The 17,717-nt window shown below is 40.6% G+C and overlaps 1 protein-coding gene across 9 annotated transcripts in view; it reads right to left on the bottom strand.

Annotated features, from left to right (window-relative positions):
- Positions 1 to 337: 337 nt before the first annotated feature.
- The window catches only part of LOC121312953 (tyrosine-protein phosphatase non-receptor type 3-like), a 133,712-nt gene continuing 116,332 nt past the window's right edge, over positions 338 to 17,717 (bottom strand). For 8 of the 9 annotated variants that reach the window (XM_041244953.1, XM_041244954.1, XM_041244958.1 and 5 more), the window contains 4 exons: positions 14,373 to 14,501; positions 12,628 to 12,773; positions 7,765 to 7,900; positions 339 to 962 (listed from right to left, as the gene is read on the bottom strand). In XM_041244953.1, the coding sequence (XP_041100887.1) occupies positions 885 to 962; positions 7,765 to 7,900; positions 12,628 to 12,773; positions 14,373 to 14,501 (489 nt within the window). In that variant the 3' untranslated portion in view covers positions 339 to 884. Of the gene's footprint in view, positions 963 to 7,764; positions 7,901 to 12,627; positions 12,774 to 14,372; positions 14,502 to 17,717 lie in introns of all 9 variants that reach the window. The other variant, XM_041244962.1, reaches the window with a different exon arrangement.

The following is a 17,717-nucleotide window of genomic DNA, read 5'->3' as shown; positions in this document are numbered from 1 at the left end:
TCGTATATTGAACACTACCCTTGCCAGTAAATAATAAAAAAAAAGACAAATTAACAACCATTAGTTTTACATTTTCTCCTCACCATTAGGGTCAAAAGCTTAAGCTTCTATTTCAGCAGCAGAAGCAAGAAAATTACCATCTTTAAAAGATAATAAACTGCAGACCTAATTCAAATTCTGCGTAGCAGCATTATGTCTTCAGCAGTATAAAGTAGAAGACTAAAGATAAAATGTCCAAAATGAAGAATACAGTAGAATTTTTATATTGTATGTATATATTATATATATACTATATATATATATATATATATATTATGGTATATCCAACTTGATTCACAAACATAGGTTATAATAACACAGGACCTTAAATAGTACTTGACTCAAGCAGTAATCAGTGTTTTTTTTTTTTTTTTTTTTTTTTTTAAAGGACAGCAGCAGTGCTTTGTTATAAAAGTTCTGTAACTACATATTTTTAAACATCCAACCCCCCCCCCCCCCACGTTAGACAGTTATTTTCTTCTCACCCATAAACAAACGGACTGACCAACAATTAACACTGTGACAACAGCAGTCAGATACTTTAAGGTAGTACAAAAAAAAAAAAGATATTATTTGACAGGTAAGCAAAAAAAGAAACAAAAAACAAAACAACCTTACAAGACACTTATGAAAATATATACTTTAGTAGTGATCGTCCCAATGTGTTTAAAAGTGCCACAGTTTAAAATGTGCCGAGACGTCATCAACCCCGTCTCTCTCTTTCTGTTGCTGATACCCGATGGAAACTGGAATCACTGTGGACGCTGCTCTCTGATTGAAATTCACAGGAGTAGTGATTAATCCTCCAGTCTGCTGCTGCTGATGCTTCTTCATCAGTATCAGCACTAACTGGACTCTTGAAGCTTCATCAACCCTTCCTCGTAGACACGTAGGACAGCTTCACACACAAATCGGTACTGACCCTGTGACAAACAGAACACAGAAGCAAGATTACTACACAGCTGTTACACTTACACATATCACTCTTTAGAGGAAGCGTATTTTGGTAGTATTATGAAAATGTTCTTCGGTAGGCTAATTTATAATACTGGTTAAGTATAGAAAACAAGGAACTATTTTATGTGAAAATGTGGAGGAATGATTTATGGTAATAAATTATTTCATTCAACTTCATGGACAACCAGAATTTAGATCATTAAGAGCACATTCAGGGTGTTGTGAAATTCAAGGTAATGAAAATCAGTCTAATTTCATGCTTGAATTAGAGTTAATTAAAATATACTTTCCTTAACGCTGAAGAGAATGTAACACTGAAAATATACTTCTCTGTGTACAGGATGCTGCACACATAATAACACACACACTTTAGCCGTGGGTTGTTTATACACATTATTCATTATAGGCCACCCTTACAAGCCACCTTCTATTTTTCACAATTATAGACGCTGTTGAAAATATTAAAACATCAAAAATGAACAAAAAAGTAACAAAATCAACGGCAAATCTATTAGACCACATAAGTGTCGGTTGAAAACATGTGGCACAGTTTATTTGGCATCAACAACATTGACTAAAGAAGTGTTGAAAATGAAGGCCTTTTTGCAGACAGCAGGATCATTGGTCTTATTCTCTGTTTCTACTGCTTGGCTTTAAGCCTGCCGCTAAGGGACCAAAAATGTAGTCCTGGTACAACAAACAGGACTGCCGAGCCAATGCCCAGTTGTCACAAGGCAAAAGCAGGGGAGGGGCTAAATTACAGGCATTAATGCAGAAGGAGTATTTTTAACATTAGGTAGATAGGTTACGTTTACAATCAGGCATGCTTAAAATTCAAAAGGTAGGAGTACAACACACAGTCACGATAAAAAAAAAAATCAAGAAGCTAACACATTTAATGACTGGTGAAATACAACTTCTTACATGGATTACCTGGAAAAAAAAAAAAAAGAGTGAAATCCAATTCAGAGCTGCTGCAGTATGTCCACTGTTTTGTCAGTTCAAATCTTTCTCACAAAGCAAACATTAAACTTTAAAACTGCAGTGTCTGGTGCAAAAGCACATAATGAAAAAACACATTAAATCGGTGAAAAATGCAAAAAAAAAAAAAAGTTGCTACACTAAAAAGTATTTTTAAAAAAATGTGAAGTTTTCGGTCCACTAAAATAAAGGGCTGTGCATAATCTCTGCAAGTAGGAAATTGCAGTGTCCAGTGAGAAAACACAACAGAAGAATAATAAATTAACATCCAAAAGTGGCACTCTAGGATTAAAATGTTCAATACAAAAATATGATGCCTGACAAGCTCACACCAGCTTCAATTTTGTTTTAAAAGGTGCATTCCATGAAACATCTGCAGGCTGAACAAGTGGTGTACATCCAGCAGGTAGATACAGTCAGCACTCTATAAAATTTGGAGTTCAGCGATAGTTAAATGAGTGTGATGCATATCTGTTTCTTTCTGGCCTGTTACAACCCTTGTCTGTTTTTCAGGGAACAGAAAAATGATACACTATCAAAAATACATATCTGAAAATAAAAGTAGGCTTCCATTTAGATGTACTGTATTGGTTTTGTCGGTACAGTAGTATATTTTCAAACATTAGTACTTTAATTCAGAATGACATATCACTTGCCAAAAGAGACAACACATAGATAATACAGTACATACTTTTAAATCTGATGCATATTGTAGAAGTATGTTAAATTCCCCGTTAACGACCCAACTGCAAAATGACATAAAAATGTTACCCATGCACAGAACTGCGCACAACGTAAAAGGTAACTCAATTTAACAAAATATATTTAAAAAATACGCACCAACGCAGTTTCCATAATTAAAACAGTATCCAAAGTCAGTATTCAGAATTGCAGGATATAGTGCTCGATAAAGTCACAGTCCACAACTAAAGATCACAGATTAAAAAAAAAAAACAAAAAAAAAAAAAAAAAAAAGGCAAAACAGCAAAATACAGTCAAATATAAAGATATAATTAAAGATAGATAAAATATAAAAGAAATTGCCACCGTCATGCATATTCATGAGGAGTCAAGACTAGAGTATGGTTTGGTAGCAGGTAGATTTATTGTCTATCTATAAATTAATAGCAACTGCTTCAGACTGACTTGGCATGCACAGGAAAAAACCGCGGGCTGCGACAGATATTCAAATAAAATTGTAAAACTGAAGAGATGGGCTTCGTATCACAAAACTGACGGAGTCAGAAATTCTGTGTGTTGGGTAAGTGCATTAATTTGTTATACACTGCCGGTCAAAAGTTTTAGAACACCCCCATTTTTCCAGTTTTTATTGAAATTTAAGCAGTTCAAGTCCAGTGAATAACCTGAAATGGTACAAAGTTAAGCGGTAAACTGCTAGAGGGTAAAAAAAATAAGTTTAGGTTACCAAAAGCAATGTACATTTCAGAGTTATACAAAAAGGCCTTTTTTAGGGAACAAGTAATGGGTTAACAACTTACAGCTGTTCTGCAGCAATGGGAGTAAATTAAGCCTTGAAAGTTGATGCTAACAATTCCTACAGGTGTCCCAACTTTTGATGATTACTTACAAACCCTCTGTCTGTATAAAAGCAGTGTTGGAACAGACTGTGTTACTACACCCTCTTAAGCATTATTTGGACAGTACTGTACTGCAGGAAGTAGTATATTGCTATCATAATGGTGAGAAAAAGGCAATTAACAAAGGAAGACAGACAGACCATTATAACCCTTAAAAGTGTAGGTCTTTCCTTTAGAGAAATTGCAAAGAAAGCCAAGGTGTCAGTGAGTACAGTTTCCTACACCATCAAAAGGCACTTGGAAACTGGAGGAAACTCTGACAGGAAGAGGTCTGGCAGACCCAAAGCCACAACAGAATCATAAGACAAGTTTCCGAGAGTGAACAGCTTGCGTGATAGGCGGCTCACAGGACAACAGCTTCAAGCACAGCTTAACACTGGTCGAAGTAAGCAAGTCTCAGTTTCAACTGTGAAGAGAAGACTTCGAGCTGCAGGTTTGACAGGTCGAGTGGCAGTAAGAAAGCCATTGCTAAGATGGCAAAATAAGAAAAAAGAGGCTTGCCTGGGCCATGAAGCACCGCCAGTGGACTACTGAAGACTGGAAGAAGGTCTTATGGACCGATGAATCAAAATTTGAAATCTTCGGTTCATCACGCAGGGTTTTTGTACGCCGTCAAGTAGGCGAAAAGATGGTTCCTCTTTGTGTGACACCAACTGTCAAACATGGAGGAGGAAGCGTGATGGTCTGGGGCTCTTTTGCTGGATCCAGAGTTGGCGACTTGCACAGAGTGAGTGGCACCCTGAACCAAAACGGCTACCACAGCATTTTGCAGCGCCATGCAATACCCTCTGGTATACGCCTAGTTGGTCAGGGGTTCATCCTACAGCAAGATAATGACCCAAAACATACCTCCAGGCTATGTCAGAACTACCTTAGAAGAAAAGAACAAGATGGTAGGCTTCAAATCATGGAATGGCCAGCACAGTCTCCAGACTTAAACCCCATCGAGCTGGTTTGGGATGAACTGGACAGAAGAGTGAAAGCAAAGCAACCTACAAGTGCAACACATTTGTGGGAACTTCTGCAACAGTGTTGGGAAGAACTTTCTGAATAATATTTGATTTCCATTGTAGAAAGACTGGTAGTGTGTGTGTGTGTGTGTGTGTGTGATATATATATATATATATACACACACACACACACACACACACACACACACACACACACACACACACACACACACACACACACACACACACACACACACACACACACACACGCACGCACGACCTATAGAAAATCTACACCACCTTTCAAAAGTTTCACCTTTGTTGCCTTACAGCCTGGAATTAAAATGCATTAAATAGTTTATTTTGTCATTTATCTACACATCCTACCACACAACTTCCAAGTGAAAAATATATTAAAAATAAAAACTGAAATAACTTGGTTGGATAAGTGTACCAGCACAGATCAGGGGATGGGTATAAAAAAAATATCAAAAGGCCTTGAATATCCCTTGGAGTACGGTCAAGACAATTATTAAGCAGTGGAAGGTGTATGGCACCAGCAAGACCCTGCCTAGATCAGACTGTCCCTCCAAACTGGATGACCGAGCAAGGAGACTGATCAGAGAGGCTACCAAGAGGCCAATGGCAACTTTGCAAGAGCTACAGGCTTTTATGGCCAAGACTGGTCAAAGTGTGAATGTGACAACAATATCCCAAGCACTCCTGTATGGTAGGGTGGTAAGAAGGAAGCTATTACTCAAGAAAGCCCATGCATCCCATTTGAAGTATGCCAAAAAACTTGAGATTCTGTATCCATGTGGCAAAAAGTTTTGTGGTCTGACAAAACTAAAATGGAACTTTCCGGCCAAATTGCACAAACTCAACACACCCAAAGAACACCATCCCTACTGTGAAGCATGGTGGTGGTAGCATCATGTTATTGGGATGTTTCTCATTGGCAGGGACTGGGGTACTTGTTAGGATAGAAGGGAAAATGAATGGAGCAAAGTACAGAGAAGTCCTTGAGTAAAACCTGCTGCCCTCTGCAAGAAAGCTGAAACTGCGACAGAAGTTCACCTTTCAGCATGACAACAACCCAAAGCACACAACCAAACCTACACTGGAGTGGCTAAGGAACAAAAAGGTAAATGTCCTTGAGTGGCCCAGTCAGAGCCCGGCCTAAATCCAAGTGAAAATTTGTGGCATGACTTGAAGATTGCTGTCCATCAATACTCCAAGGAACTTGACAGAGCTTGAACAGTTTTGTAAAGAAAAATGGTCAAATATTGCCAAATGTAGGTGTGCAAAGTAGGTAGAGACCTATCCCAACAGACTCACAGAAAAAAAATCCTCATTTAAATGCATGAAACACTGAGGCACTGACACAACAAAATGTGAAAAAAGTTCAAGGGGGTGTAGATTTTCTATAGGCACTATATATATATGGGGATTGATTTTACTCTTAATACAAGGGCGGTGAAACGTGACTAACACATCTGGGTAAAGGACATCCGAGTGCTGACTGTAAAACACGTCTGTGTCTCGATCCTCCATAACACCTTTCACAGCCTGTCATATCTACCCGTGCTCTTACAGTTGTTTCCCCATGGATGCTGTTGGTTGCGTTTGGTTCCATATCAAATCTCACCATTGTTTCGTCCCTATTCCTAATATTGTCCTAATAAAGTCTGTACATCATGTTGATTTCTACTCCAATCAATTTTGAACTCCCATGAAGCAGCTCGATGATTCTGATTGTGTTACCTCCACCAGTCAGTGATTTCAAGTTTAGTTGAAAGTCTGTAACTTCTTTTTGGTGGCATTTTAATATAATGTAAATAGTGCTGGGCAGGGATCTTGATATCATTCAACACAGAGACAACTACTTCTAATAGAACTACTTTCTATTCACGTGAACCACGATATTTCCCCTCAGCCGTTATTTGTGTATGGTTATTAAAAAAGAGAAATGAATGGTGAAAATTTGACTTTCAGCTAAAAGTTGAGGTGGGGCGATCTTTCAAAATGGGGTGTTGACTTTTGCAAAAAAGGCTGTAGCAAGTGATCTATGTAAAATAAGGTTGTGTTTTGTTCTGTGAGACAAGGAGCAGAGATAGTATAGTCCTGGGGAGCACAGGACTACACCTCCGAGAAGCACATGGGCTGAAAAGCTGTAATTCGATTATTGTTAAATTTACATGTGTTAATTTGTTTATTAGTAATTATACCCTGCGCCTGGCTATCATTGTAAATTAGAACCAGGTACAGGGTATTTAAAGAGAGAGCAGCCAGTCTGTTCTAGGCTGCTGGTGTGTGTAGGAGTCCAACTGTGCTGGAGTGTGTACAGCCGTAAGTGTACAAGAAAGGTAGTGTGAAACATTTTGAGTTGTGCTGTGAAAAATTGTTTTGTTTTTCAATCGGTAAACAAGCTTACCTGAAGGTTCCAGCTTGTGTGTGTTAGTGCTTGAAAAAGAGCTAAGTTTTGTTTTTGTTATTGTTTATTAAAAATAGTGCACAAGCGCTTTGAAAACTCAAGTTATGTGTGTGGCTGGATCATGACAGTGCTGCAAAAGAACCCGAAGGTCTAAAATCCTTCACAGTTCCCATAAAACAAAATCAATACCCATCCCCACGTAATGATTGTTAAGTCCGAATCCTAGTAGTATAAACTCTAATATGGGCAAAGTGCTAACTTGAAAGCACTGGTAGAATTGTATGCGATTCAGGCCCCAGAACTGGGACTGTGGCAAACCATACCAAAGTTGCAGGTGTATAATAAAAAAGAGTTCCTTGCTTTACAGAGTGGCTTTGTAAGGTTAAGCAGATGGTCAAAAGGTCTCAATACCCATACAGACAAAATGTGTCTGCTGTGTCAACCCACGGCAAATGGTTCTGCTGCTGGTTTTAAATTTCAAAGTTGCTAAAGTCATCAAGTTTCATGGAGAAATTGCAAGAGAGTGTATCCTAGCAGTGACTGATCTGCAGGTGTCCTGCAGTAATTGTGAACAGGAACACACATCCCTACTGGTTTCTTTCAGGTTACCCATCCAGCTGGTTTAAAAAACAGCCTTGAAATTAATTTAACATTAAGCGGTAAAGACCAGAGTGAATTTTCAGCTGGATGTGCAAACTCAATAATCCCCAATAAATAAACCCTCAATAAGCCCTGTCAATAAAAGACAGGGTGAGCAAGTCCAATCACCTCTGAAGCCTGTTCAGACAGAATGTTTTGTACTCACCACTGTCTGCACCATCATTGCTCTCTGGTCCCTCATTGTTCGAACGATATCCAGTGGGTAAACAGGTTGATTCTTTTCAATTAATTCCACCGATGTCTCCATGGTAACCAGGACACCAGTTCGACCGATTCCCGCACTGTAAAGAAACGAGCAGCATCACATGCAATATTAATTTACACCCTAGTACAAACTGGGAACAGCAACAGCAACACAAAACATGCTTATAAAAGTGTAGGAATGGTAGAAAAAAAAATACTTGTCAGTCAATGACTAACCCTTTTGAAAGAAATCATTTAAAAAAGGATTAGCCAGAGAGCAATGCACCACCTTTGGCGCCTATACAATATGCTATATTATTATTTTATTAATCAGTCTTGTCTTGGCAAATGGTGGCTGACAAAAGCATAAAAAGTTGGGTGTCATTTTCTTCCAATGGCAAAATTTAGAAATGTAACCATTACCTAGTGGGATATAATCTCTCATAGCCTGAATTACCTAAGCACTTACATCAAAGCTGCTCCTTTCAAGCGCTCCGTGCCATAAGGCTCAGTGCCATTTTCTTTTCAGGCCTGAAGGGTAATGGTTACATTTCTATTTCAGGGAACCAGGGTTACGATAACAACCTAACGTTTCCTTTCAAGTACGAAATGTAACCATTACCTAATGGGACAGAACATCCAAGACGTCACAAGTGAAAGACTTGCTGCCCCGGCAGATGTGCTAAAAGGAAGATAAACTGCCTTTAGCATTCTGGCCGAGGACCAATATGGATCAATGGCAGGCCACAGTACAGTGAGGGAGGACCCTCATGCAGGGCATATGCTGTAAGTTTACACAGAGTACCCTCATAATTTAACACGAGAAGTCCAAGAGAGGTGTGGCTAACTACCCCAAGACTTAAAGTAGAACTATGATAAAAAAAAAAAAAAATGTGTTAAAAAAATAGTAGTAGTAGAATAAGTGGTTGCTGTTAACACTCTGGTCCCAAAACCAGGGTTCTTCCGATTTACGACATTCGATTGAATGGTAGAATCTAGTAAAAGTATGAGGTGTGGCCCATACTGCAGCATTGCAAATGTCTGTGACAAATATGCCCTGGAATAATAGCCAAGAGGTTGCTAGGCCTCATGTGGAGTGACCAGTGCTCTTTTCTGGTGGGGGAAGGTTGGCTAGATCATATGCAATCCTGACCTTGTCTGCAATCCACCTTGACAGCCGCTGTATAGACAGGGCTTGTCCATGGAACTTAGATTTGAAGCAAATAAACAATTGATCTGATTGCCAGCAACTGTGGGTAAGGTCAACGTAATACGCCAGTGACCTAACCGGACAGAACGTGATGGAACTTTCTCTCCCTGTGAGACTGGAAAGGAGGTAGATGGATGGCCTCTAATTCCACTGTTTCTGCTCAGGGGCCAGAACCAAAGCTACAGAGCTCCCCCGCGCCTGGCTCAGTAGGTCGCGACGGGACGGCAGCTCCGATGGATGACCAGTCAGCAGCTGTGCCAGTGTTAAAAACCATCCTCCTGGACGACTCTGGGGCTACTAAGAGCACCCGGGCCGATGTAGCCTGATCTTCCACACACACTGTAACAGTGGTAATGGTGGAAAAGCACAGAGCAAAGTCCTGGACCATCTGTGGGCCAGCATGTCTATGCTGAGCAGGTGACCGCTTTCCACTAGAGAATTCCAAGCATGCCTAATTGTTATAATGGCATACGTGATGGACGCAAATTTTTTTGCAGAGTGCACCAAGCAAGAGGTAAGACTTAGTCAGGTTGTAAAGGAGTTGTAACTGTGCACCTGCTAGAGGTTAGGTGTAAGGTTGGTGTAGACAGGCAAATAACATAGGGGATATCAGTTTTAACAATACAAGATATAGTACATCGCATATATGTTTGAAATGCAGATACTTTAGTGTTAGCTCCTTGATTATATTAAAATGGTTCAAAACACACAATACTGGTATACTTTATATGTGGGGTACTTGAAATACAGGTACAATTATATTGTTAGTCCATTTATAGTTTAAGTTATACAATATTAATACAAGCAGTTTACTACTACTACTACTACTACTACTACTACTAATAATAATAATAATAATAATAATAATAATAACAACATATTCAACATCATACTACTAGTAAACTTAGAGTATTCCTGTGCATATTTCTTGTATACTATCTTGAGGAGGGGGAGCTCTGAGCCAGATGAAGAGGAGTATTTAGAGGAGCATGGGCTCTTACTCCTGCTTCTACCTCTAGAGGATCATTTCCTAGCCCCTGGTGTGACAAGGAGTGGGGACTCTTGATCGCACTGAAGAGGACGAATGGGGCAAGTCATGCTGCGCCGGCATCAGCAATGCAGATCGGTCCTTAGAACAGCGGTCCAACCTGCTTTCTAGTGTCCAGCAATGTAAGCGCACAAGCATAGACAGTAAACTGACTGCTGTGGAAAACTGTTGTGTACATAGAATGCACAAAAATTGAGCACTGGTAATGGTCTTGGTATCAAACCAGACCAAACTGGGTCACTGGTACCAATTCTGGTATAAACCAAATGACTGGTACCAACCTTGGTACCAATAAAAGGTGACTGGTATCTACTTTGGTACCGACCAGGTTATTGGTACCAGTTCTGGTACCAGGGTACTGACTCCTGTACTGTACAGGCTCTGTGCAGAGCGAGTCGCTGTTACCGGGCTGGTACCAGGACAAGTGGCGTGCAGGTAAAGACCTGAAAAAGCCACTAGCAAACTGCAAGCATGCACTGTAAAAACAGACAGGAGTTGCAGCTGCCTACTAACCAGAAAAAAAAATCTAGTAACCTTTGTTGTCAGTGCAGCAAACCAAACACAGCTACGGCAAAGAGACGCACAGAATATTCTGCTGTCGAAAAGGCTCCTGCCAATTCGACAGCGCAGTGTAGCTAAAAAGCTGTTAAAACTGTCAGTGTCTCTGTAGCATGAGAAAACTGACTGGAAAAAAAAGAGATGACGGCTAGCACCATATACTGTCTGTGAATACAGCAGGACTCTAGTACAGGGAGAGTCTCTGCACGTGCTGGGTTTCTGAAGGAAAAACAGAAAATACTTAGGAACTTGCTAACAATATACAGAGCATCAAAAGAAACTTATCACTATTATAACACATTTATTTTCGAAAAAAATGTATATAAATAATGGCAATTGACAAAATGTTTTTGGTTTCTTTTAAATCACTCAATCGTTCATCATTGACCATGACACGCTTGAGTGACTGACTGAAGCATATGCACTTAATCACCTAATTGGTGAGACAGTTGATTGGACAATAGATATGGAGTGATATCAGCAGTTGAAATGCAAGCTTCAATAAAAGCAATAAAGAAATCACAGAAAAAAAAACAATATGCCACGTCTGTCAAGACAGCAGCGCCATCGTGCAATCGGCATGTTGGAGGCTGGACTAGGGCAGCATACTGTGGCTCGACGTCTTGGGTGCTCATAGCCAGCAATTTCAAACCTGGCGAGACGGTATAACCAGATAGACATACTGTCAATGACAGGCTACGAACTGGGAGACAAAGAGTCACACCTGCCCAAGATCGGCAGATCATTTTGCAGCATCTTCATGATGTCAGTTGTTAATCAGCACAATAAAAAGTCACTGCACCTGCTCTAAAACAGAGTTTGTAATTTTTCGAGTAATCTAGTGAATTTTATCCAAATATAAGTGATACGTTTCTTTTGATGCTCAGGGTATATACATATGTATCAAAAGGTGCTAGCAAGAATTTGAATATCGACTAGAGCCAAACAGCAAGGGAGAGAGAGCGTGAACTTAGCCACTACAATGTACAGGATCTCGGGGAAGGGGTGGGGAGAGCCGCTGGCATCGCACAGCACACAAGGACACAGAGGGGACTTCATCAAAACCTAAAGCTAAGAATAATACGCTTAAAAAGCTAAATTATTTCAAAATATGAAATGAGAGAAAGTTAATTAAAATCAACTTATCTATGTAGTACAACAAAGTCAGAGCTCACTCCATCAGGCAAAGGCTGAAAAAGAATATGGCGCTAAGCCTTATGCGTCACTTATTTACCTCCTGGGGGTGGAGATGACTCCCGACGCATACTGGGCTCTTAAAGGAACAGCTTTGATACAAGTGCTCAGGTAATTCGGGATAGAAGAAATTATATCCCATTAGGTAATGATTACATTTCATACTTGAAAGGGAATCTCTGGTTATCAAAAATAAATTAAGTTTTTTATGGCCGGTAACTGATGGCATTTTTTTTCTCCCCTCTAAGTTTTTATGGGAATTAATTTAATAATGCTTTGGAATTTTGCATCAGACCGTTTTGCAAAAAAACAACACTGAATTCAGGACAAACAAGCCTGTTGTGTTATCTTCACCTTTCTGCATTGGCCATAAATCACAACAAATCCTGCCAAGCCACCCCTCTTGTTCTGTTTTTGAACAGATCTTGGATTACTTTCTCTGTTCCTGAAATCTTAAATAGCGTCTGCCTGGATCTTCAATTTTCTTGCAATTGAATTTTTTTAAATAGGTCACCACAAACTCTCTTCTGTAGTAAGAATAGGTTCAAGTTGTTTTTTTATCCTTAACTTAGATCCTATGAGGCAAGTAAGTATGCAAATGTTCCATTAATGTGGTGGGACCTATTCAATATTCAAATCCAGGTCACCAGAGGTGAAATACTAGAACATAAAGTATAAAACAAACAATCATTGGTATATTATGTAGAAATACTAAATTAAACTGTGTAAAATGCATATTAGACAAATGTTTCAACTAAAAGTCTTGAAACCCACTTTGAACCAAGCTCCCCTAAACTCTGCAATGAAGCGCTTACCTGCAGTGGACAAATAGGGGCTCATTCTCAACTCTCTTTTGTCTCACAGAGCTCACAAAGTCCAGGAAATCAGTGGGGTCATCTGGAACCCCATGGTCAGGCCAGGCCACGTACTGCAGGTGAGTGACACTGCGCTCCTCCCCAGTCTGGAAAGGGAAACGCACGTTACTGATGCAGCCTGACCAGATCAAGCTGTCAGCTAGAGAACTGAACATCAAAATGTCAAAAATTCCTCTCCCCAAAAGGTATCTTATTACATGTGGATTGTTGAGCCTATAAACCCATCAGGAGACCTTAATCAAACACCTCATTAATTAATTTGATGTCCTGCTCTTCCTACTTTTCCATCATGGCGGTTCCCAACTGAATTTGTACTAATTGTTTTCGCCAAGGAAAGGTCAGGCCAATGCAACAAATGGGTGGTTACTCCTCCTTCATAATTTCATTAATCAGGCCTCCAAAATCATTCTCTGTGTGTGTGAGAGAGAGCGAGGATAGAGAGAGAGAGAGAGAGAGAGAGAGAGAAACAGCATGTGGGATGTTCTTTCAGGAGCTACAGACGTAAAAAAAAATTTAAAAAAAAAAAGAGGCGATGAGAAAATGTTGTTTGGCCTTTACCCAAGAGTGTTCCACCTTTTATCGGTCTAAAACACATATGGAGGATTAGCTTTGCTGCAATCTAATGAAATTGAATAGCCTGAGCTTAGCTTGTGTATATCACAGACCTTGTTTAAATAGACAACAAATCCCTCTTGTATTTTTCTCATCTCTAGCATATGGCTTATTACACAGAAGACGGAGAGCGGTTTGTAAACTGTATTCTGTACATCCATATCAAATTTTCACTCATACATGCAGAATATGCAAGAACAGGCAGACCTGAAAGTGAGGGCAGTCTCTGGGATGCAATCCCAGTGGTGCGCATGTATGCTCTACCAATTGACACTGATCTGACTGTTCTCACTGACTGTTTCTCCTCACTGCGCTACAGCGAACCCTGCTGGCCACCAGGAACCCAGAGAACTCAAAGGCAGGCATTCAGAATCTATTCGCTTTCCTGCCCTCCCCCCCCAATCAACTTCACCTCTATCTAACCCAGAGATTTGCTCTTTACTCCTGGATTCCAGGCCAACTACTTGCGCCCTTCCTGCTTTTGTCTTTCAATCTATTACCCCTGCTCTTCCATTTATCTCCCTCAATAACTCCCTCTGTATTCATTGGCTCTTTTCCATCGGCTATCAAAACAACTCCCATAACCCCCATTATTAAGAAACCTTCTCTTGACCCTTCCTCTGTCCAGAACTATGACCCTGTCTCTCTCCTCCCATTCCTCTCTAAATCTCTCGAGCAAGGAGTCTACCACCAGCTGGTGTCCTTCCTCATTGAGCACTCTCTGCTTGACCCTCTCCAATCCGGGTTCCATCCTGCACATCCACGGAAACCACCCTCCTCTCTGTAACTGACTCCCTCTCCTCCATTCTTATTCTTGACCTCTGCCTTTGACACTGTCAATCATGCTATGCTCCTCTTCTTTTTCTCTGACTTGGGGATTTCTCATAATGTAGATGGAATTAAATAAATATTTACAATGTGAGCAGAGGACACCATGCTTCCTGAGGTAAAGCCCATATTCAACATCTCTCCAGTATATGATACTCCTGGTCCTGTACTTGGAGCATGGAACACTATCAATGTAAAAGCTACCAAACAGATAAATACATTTAAAAAATGATACCAAACTGTACCTCAATGTTGGTGACTGTCAATTCCCGGAAGACGTAGGCAATGTTACAGTCCTCAGAGTGACAGCAGACCTGGAAGTTGCCATATTCCTTAACCTCAGGGGGATCAGGCCAGTACTGGTGACATTTCGGCTAAAAGAAGCACAATACAAATGCATAGATTTGTAAAAAGTGTATTCAAAAGATTATAATTATGCCTACATTTTCAAAGCATGTACTCAATTACATTCCATATTATTATACAACTAAATAATCAAACTTGTGTGTTTCATAGACCTATAAATATATTAGTAAACAAACAAACAAAAACTAAAAAACTTCTTGCATCTATTTTCTGAGCTTAGTCCTTGACAGGCATTCCACTCCAGGTTACATAATTTATGGCAGAACTTTCAGAGTCAGACTGGATGTCCCCTTTTTTTTTTTTTTTACCACTAAACTGGTAATTTGGATATCATTCCTACTCTCATATTTTAAATTGCATTCTCATTTGGTTCAAACACAAACTATTTACAATTGTATATTTAAAGTGTTACATATACACTAGAAGTCATTACATTGTGTCATCTTATATATATTCTATTTTAGTTGTGCAGCACCTGATCATGATTTCCAGTTCTTGTCTGGATGTAGTCATCTGTCCAAGGACAACTGATTTGTTTGTGTATGAGTCAAACACTTGGGAAATTATTTTACCAAACAGAAGCACTATCAAAAGTTACAAGACACACAATTCCTGTTTTTTTTTTTTTTTTAACCATGCAGACCAGAGCTTTTGTCAGAGCTGTATTTAGTCACTCTATTACAGCCACAGAGCAGGCAGGAAGCTGGCTTGAATATTTAATAAAAACTGAAGTGGCTAGTCTGGGAGGCAACACAAAGAGGTTTGGAATTGCTGTGATGAAACATGAGGGGTTGGGGTGGGGGATTACAAGGCAGTTTATCCCTGTTCATCACTATCATTTGTTTTAAACCTCTTTAACTCTGTAAATGCCTACATAGGATACACTCAGGACTGCCCGTTTCCTAAATGTCATGAATATTGGCGCTGCTACATCCAATAGGAATATTGGCACTGCTATACCTAACTGAAATATTGCCGCTGCTATATCTAATAGGAATATTGGCGCTGCTATATCTAATTGTTTGCTGATGATTGCGATCATTGTTTTGGACAATAAATGTAGAAATAAAAGGAACGTCAGGTTATTATGATAACTTTCGAAAGACCCGAAACCTGAATAAGATATCTCAAAGCTGTCTGTACAGACAAGTCTCCCTCGAACCTCCTGCAAAAAACTGCCTGCAGTTCCAAAACACTGACATGGAGAACCTGCCAAGGGGGGTTTCCACACACCGTGCGCCCCGCTGCCATTCCACACAGTGCCCCAGCCCAGGCTGGACATGTCTGTGGTGATGACCTCCCTCCTGGTGACACTGCCCAGCGCTAGGCCGAGGCATAGGTGGGCAGACTGTTTCCATCAGGACCGTGCCTTTAGACAATGACCATACTGTCAGTAGGCAGTATCTGTCTGGGAAGGTGAGAGCTGGCTCTTTGCATGATTCACTGTAAGGCCCCAACAGTAGAAGGTGGCCGGTGACAAGTTCCACGTGGGCCTTTGTCTGTGCTGGAGACCGGGCACAAATGAGCCACTAGTCCAGATAATGGAGCACTCTGATGCCTTTGAGTCTCAATGGGACTAGGATAGCTTTCATGCACTTCGAGAAAGCACAGGGAGCTAGAGAGAGTCCAAACGGCAAGACACAGAACTCCCTAAAAGGTATTAACCAGACGCAGCTCATCGAACTGTAGTAGTGAGGGCCTGTGACTGGCAGAAAGGGACCTAAGCAAATAGGACTGGTAGGCTACCAGAATATTATTATAATTGCCTAGCCATGCAGCAAACGCAACTTGCTGGGAGAGGTCGCATCCTTGGACGTTTTCCTGCATGGGCTACTCTCCTGGGTGCGTTGTTTGGTCTCTCTTGGCACAGAGCTATGGGGCGAGGACGCAGCCACCTCTCTAACAGAGGGTGATGGGAAGAGCGCTGTGCAGGGGTGAGGGATGCAGAGCACTCTGTAGAGTTGCAGGAAAAACATTTCTCCAGTGTGCGCTTAGAGAAAAGTGCACAAAAAAAATTGCAGAAACTGCGGTTTTTCAGTGCCTCCTTGATGCTGTGGCCCCAGGCAGGAAGCGCATCTCCTGTGCTTGTCCTCAACAGGCAGACTAGCCTTGCATGTCTTACAGGGATGAAACAGAGGCACGATGCAGGAAGCAAGCAATGTAGTGTACAGTATATGGATGCTGCCTCAATCTGCTTACAGATAGTAACCCGGCGGGTCAACATCTGAAGAACCGGTTTGGTACTGGACCGGGGACGTGAGCACTGGTTGACAGCAGGCCATGTAGGACTGGGTAGAAACTGGGTTGGTTCGTACCAGTTTGTGACTTTAGACCTGGGTCAGAACCAGTTTGGTGATTTTAGCACTGAGTCGGTACCCAGCAGCTGCTCTCACTACACGTGCCATAGCACCACATTGCAGACAGGCATGCAATTACAATAGTCTCTGTAAACACAGAAAGAAGAAACTCAATGAGGAAAAAAAACAAAAAACAAAAAACCACCCCTTCAACAAAATAATATTAAATAATAAAAAGCCAGAGCTATTGCAGCCTGGGGGGAGAGCTCAAAATCAGCCGACCTGTGCAGCTTGATCCCTGGAAAGGAACGACTCAAGCTGCTGGCTTCACGCGGGGCACAAGATAACAAGTAAGTGCTGCAGTGAGCTGTAGTGCACAAATACGTGTAAGGAGTAAAACAAGTACCTATCTGAACCAGCCCTCCTGTCAGGTCAGTTCTTGAAAGGAAAAATGGCGTTGAGGGCTGTGACCACTGTGATTTTGTGCCATGATTGCATCACAGGCTTTATGAGCAGCTGTGATATATCTTATTTCAGGTTTCGGGTCTTTCGAAGGTAAATACCCATACGGTAATAGTTACATTTCGTACGTGAAAGGGAACTATAAACTGCAACTTTCTTCAGCCCAAATAAGACCCTCTTGCTGTTATTTTAGAGTGTCACCTATACATAAAGTACAGAATAAGTTCTCTTACACACAATACACAAAAGGAAGGGGAAGTGGTTGCAGAATGTTTGTAACAGAAGAACTGAGATTTGACTGTGCATAAATGAACACACACAGAGCGCAACAGCCAGATCATTAAGGGAAAGATAATGTAGCCCTGCCTTCTATTGTTTCCTGTAGTGTCTACCGTAATAATAATAATAACAATATTATTATTATTATTATTATTATTATTATTATTATTATTATTATAGAGTTAA

The sequence above is a fragment of the Polyodon spathula genome, chromosome 3, assembly GCF_017654505.1.
Source record: "Polyodon spathula isolate WHYD16114869_AA chromosome 3, ASM1765450v1, whole genome shotgun sequence".
Lineage (NCBI taxonomy): Eukaryota > Metazoa > Chordata > Actinopteri > Acipenseriformes > Polyodontidae > Polyodon > Polyodon spathula.
Note: the sequence above shows the minus strand (reverse complement) of the source record. Positions and strands in the feature narration are given on the sequence as shown.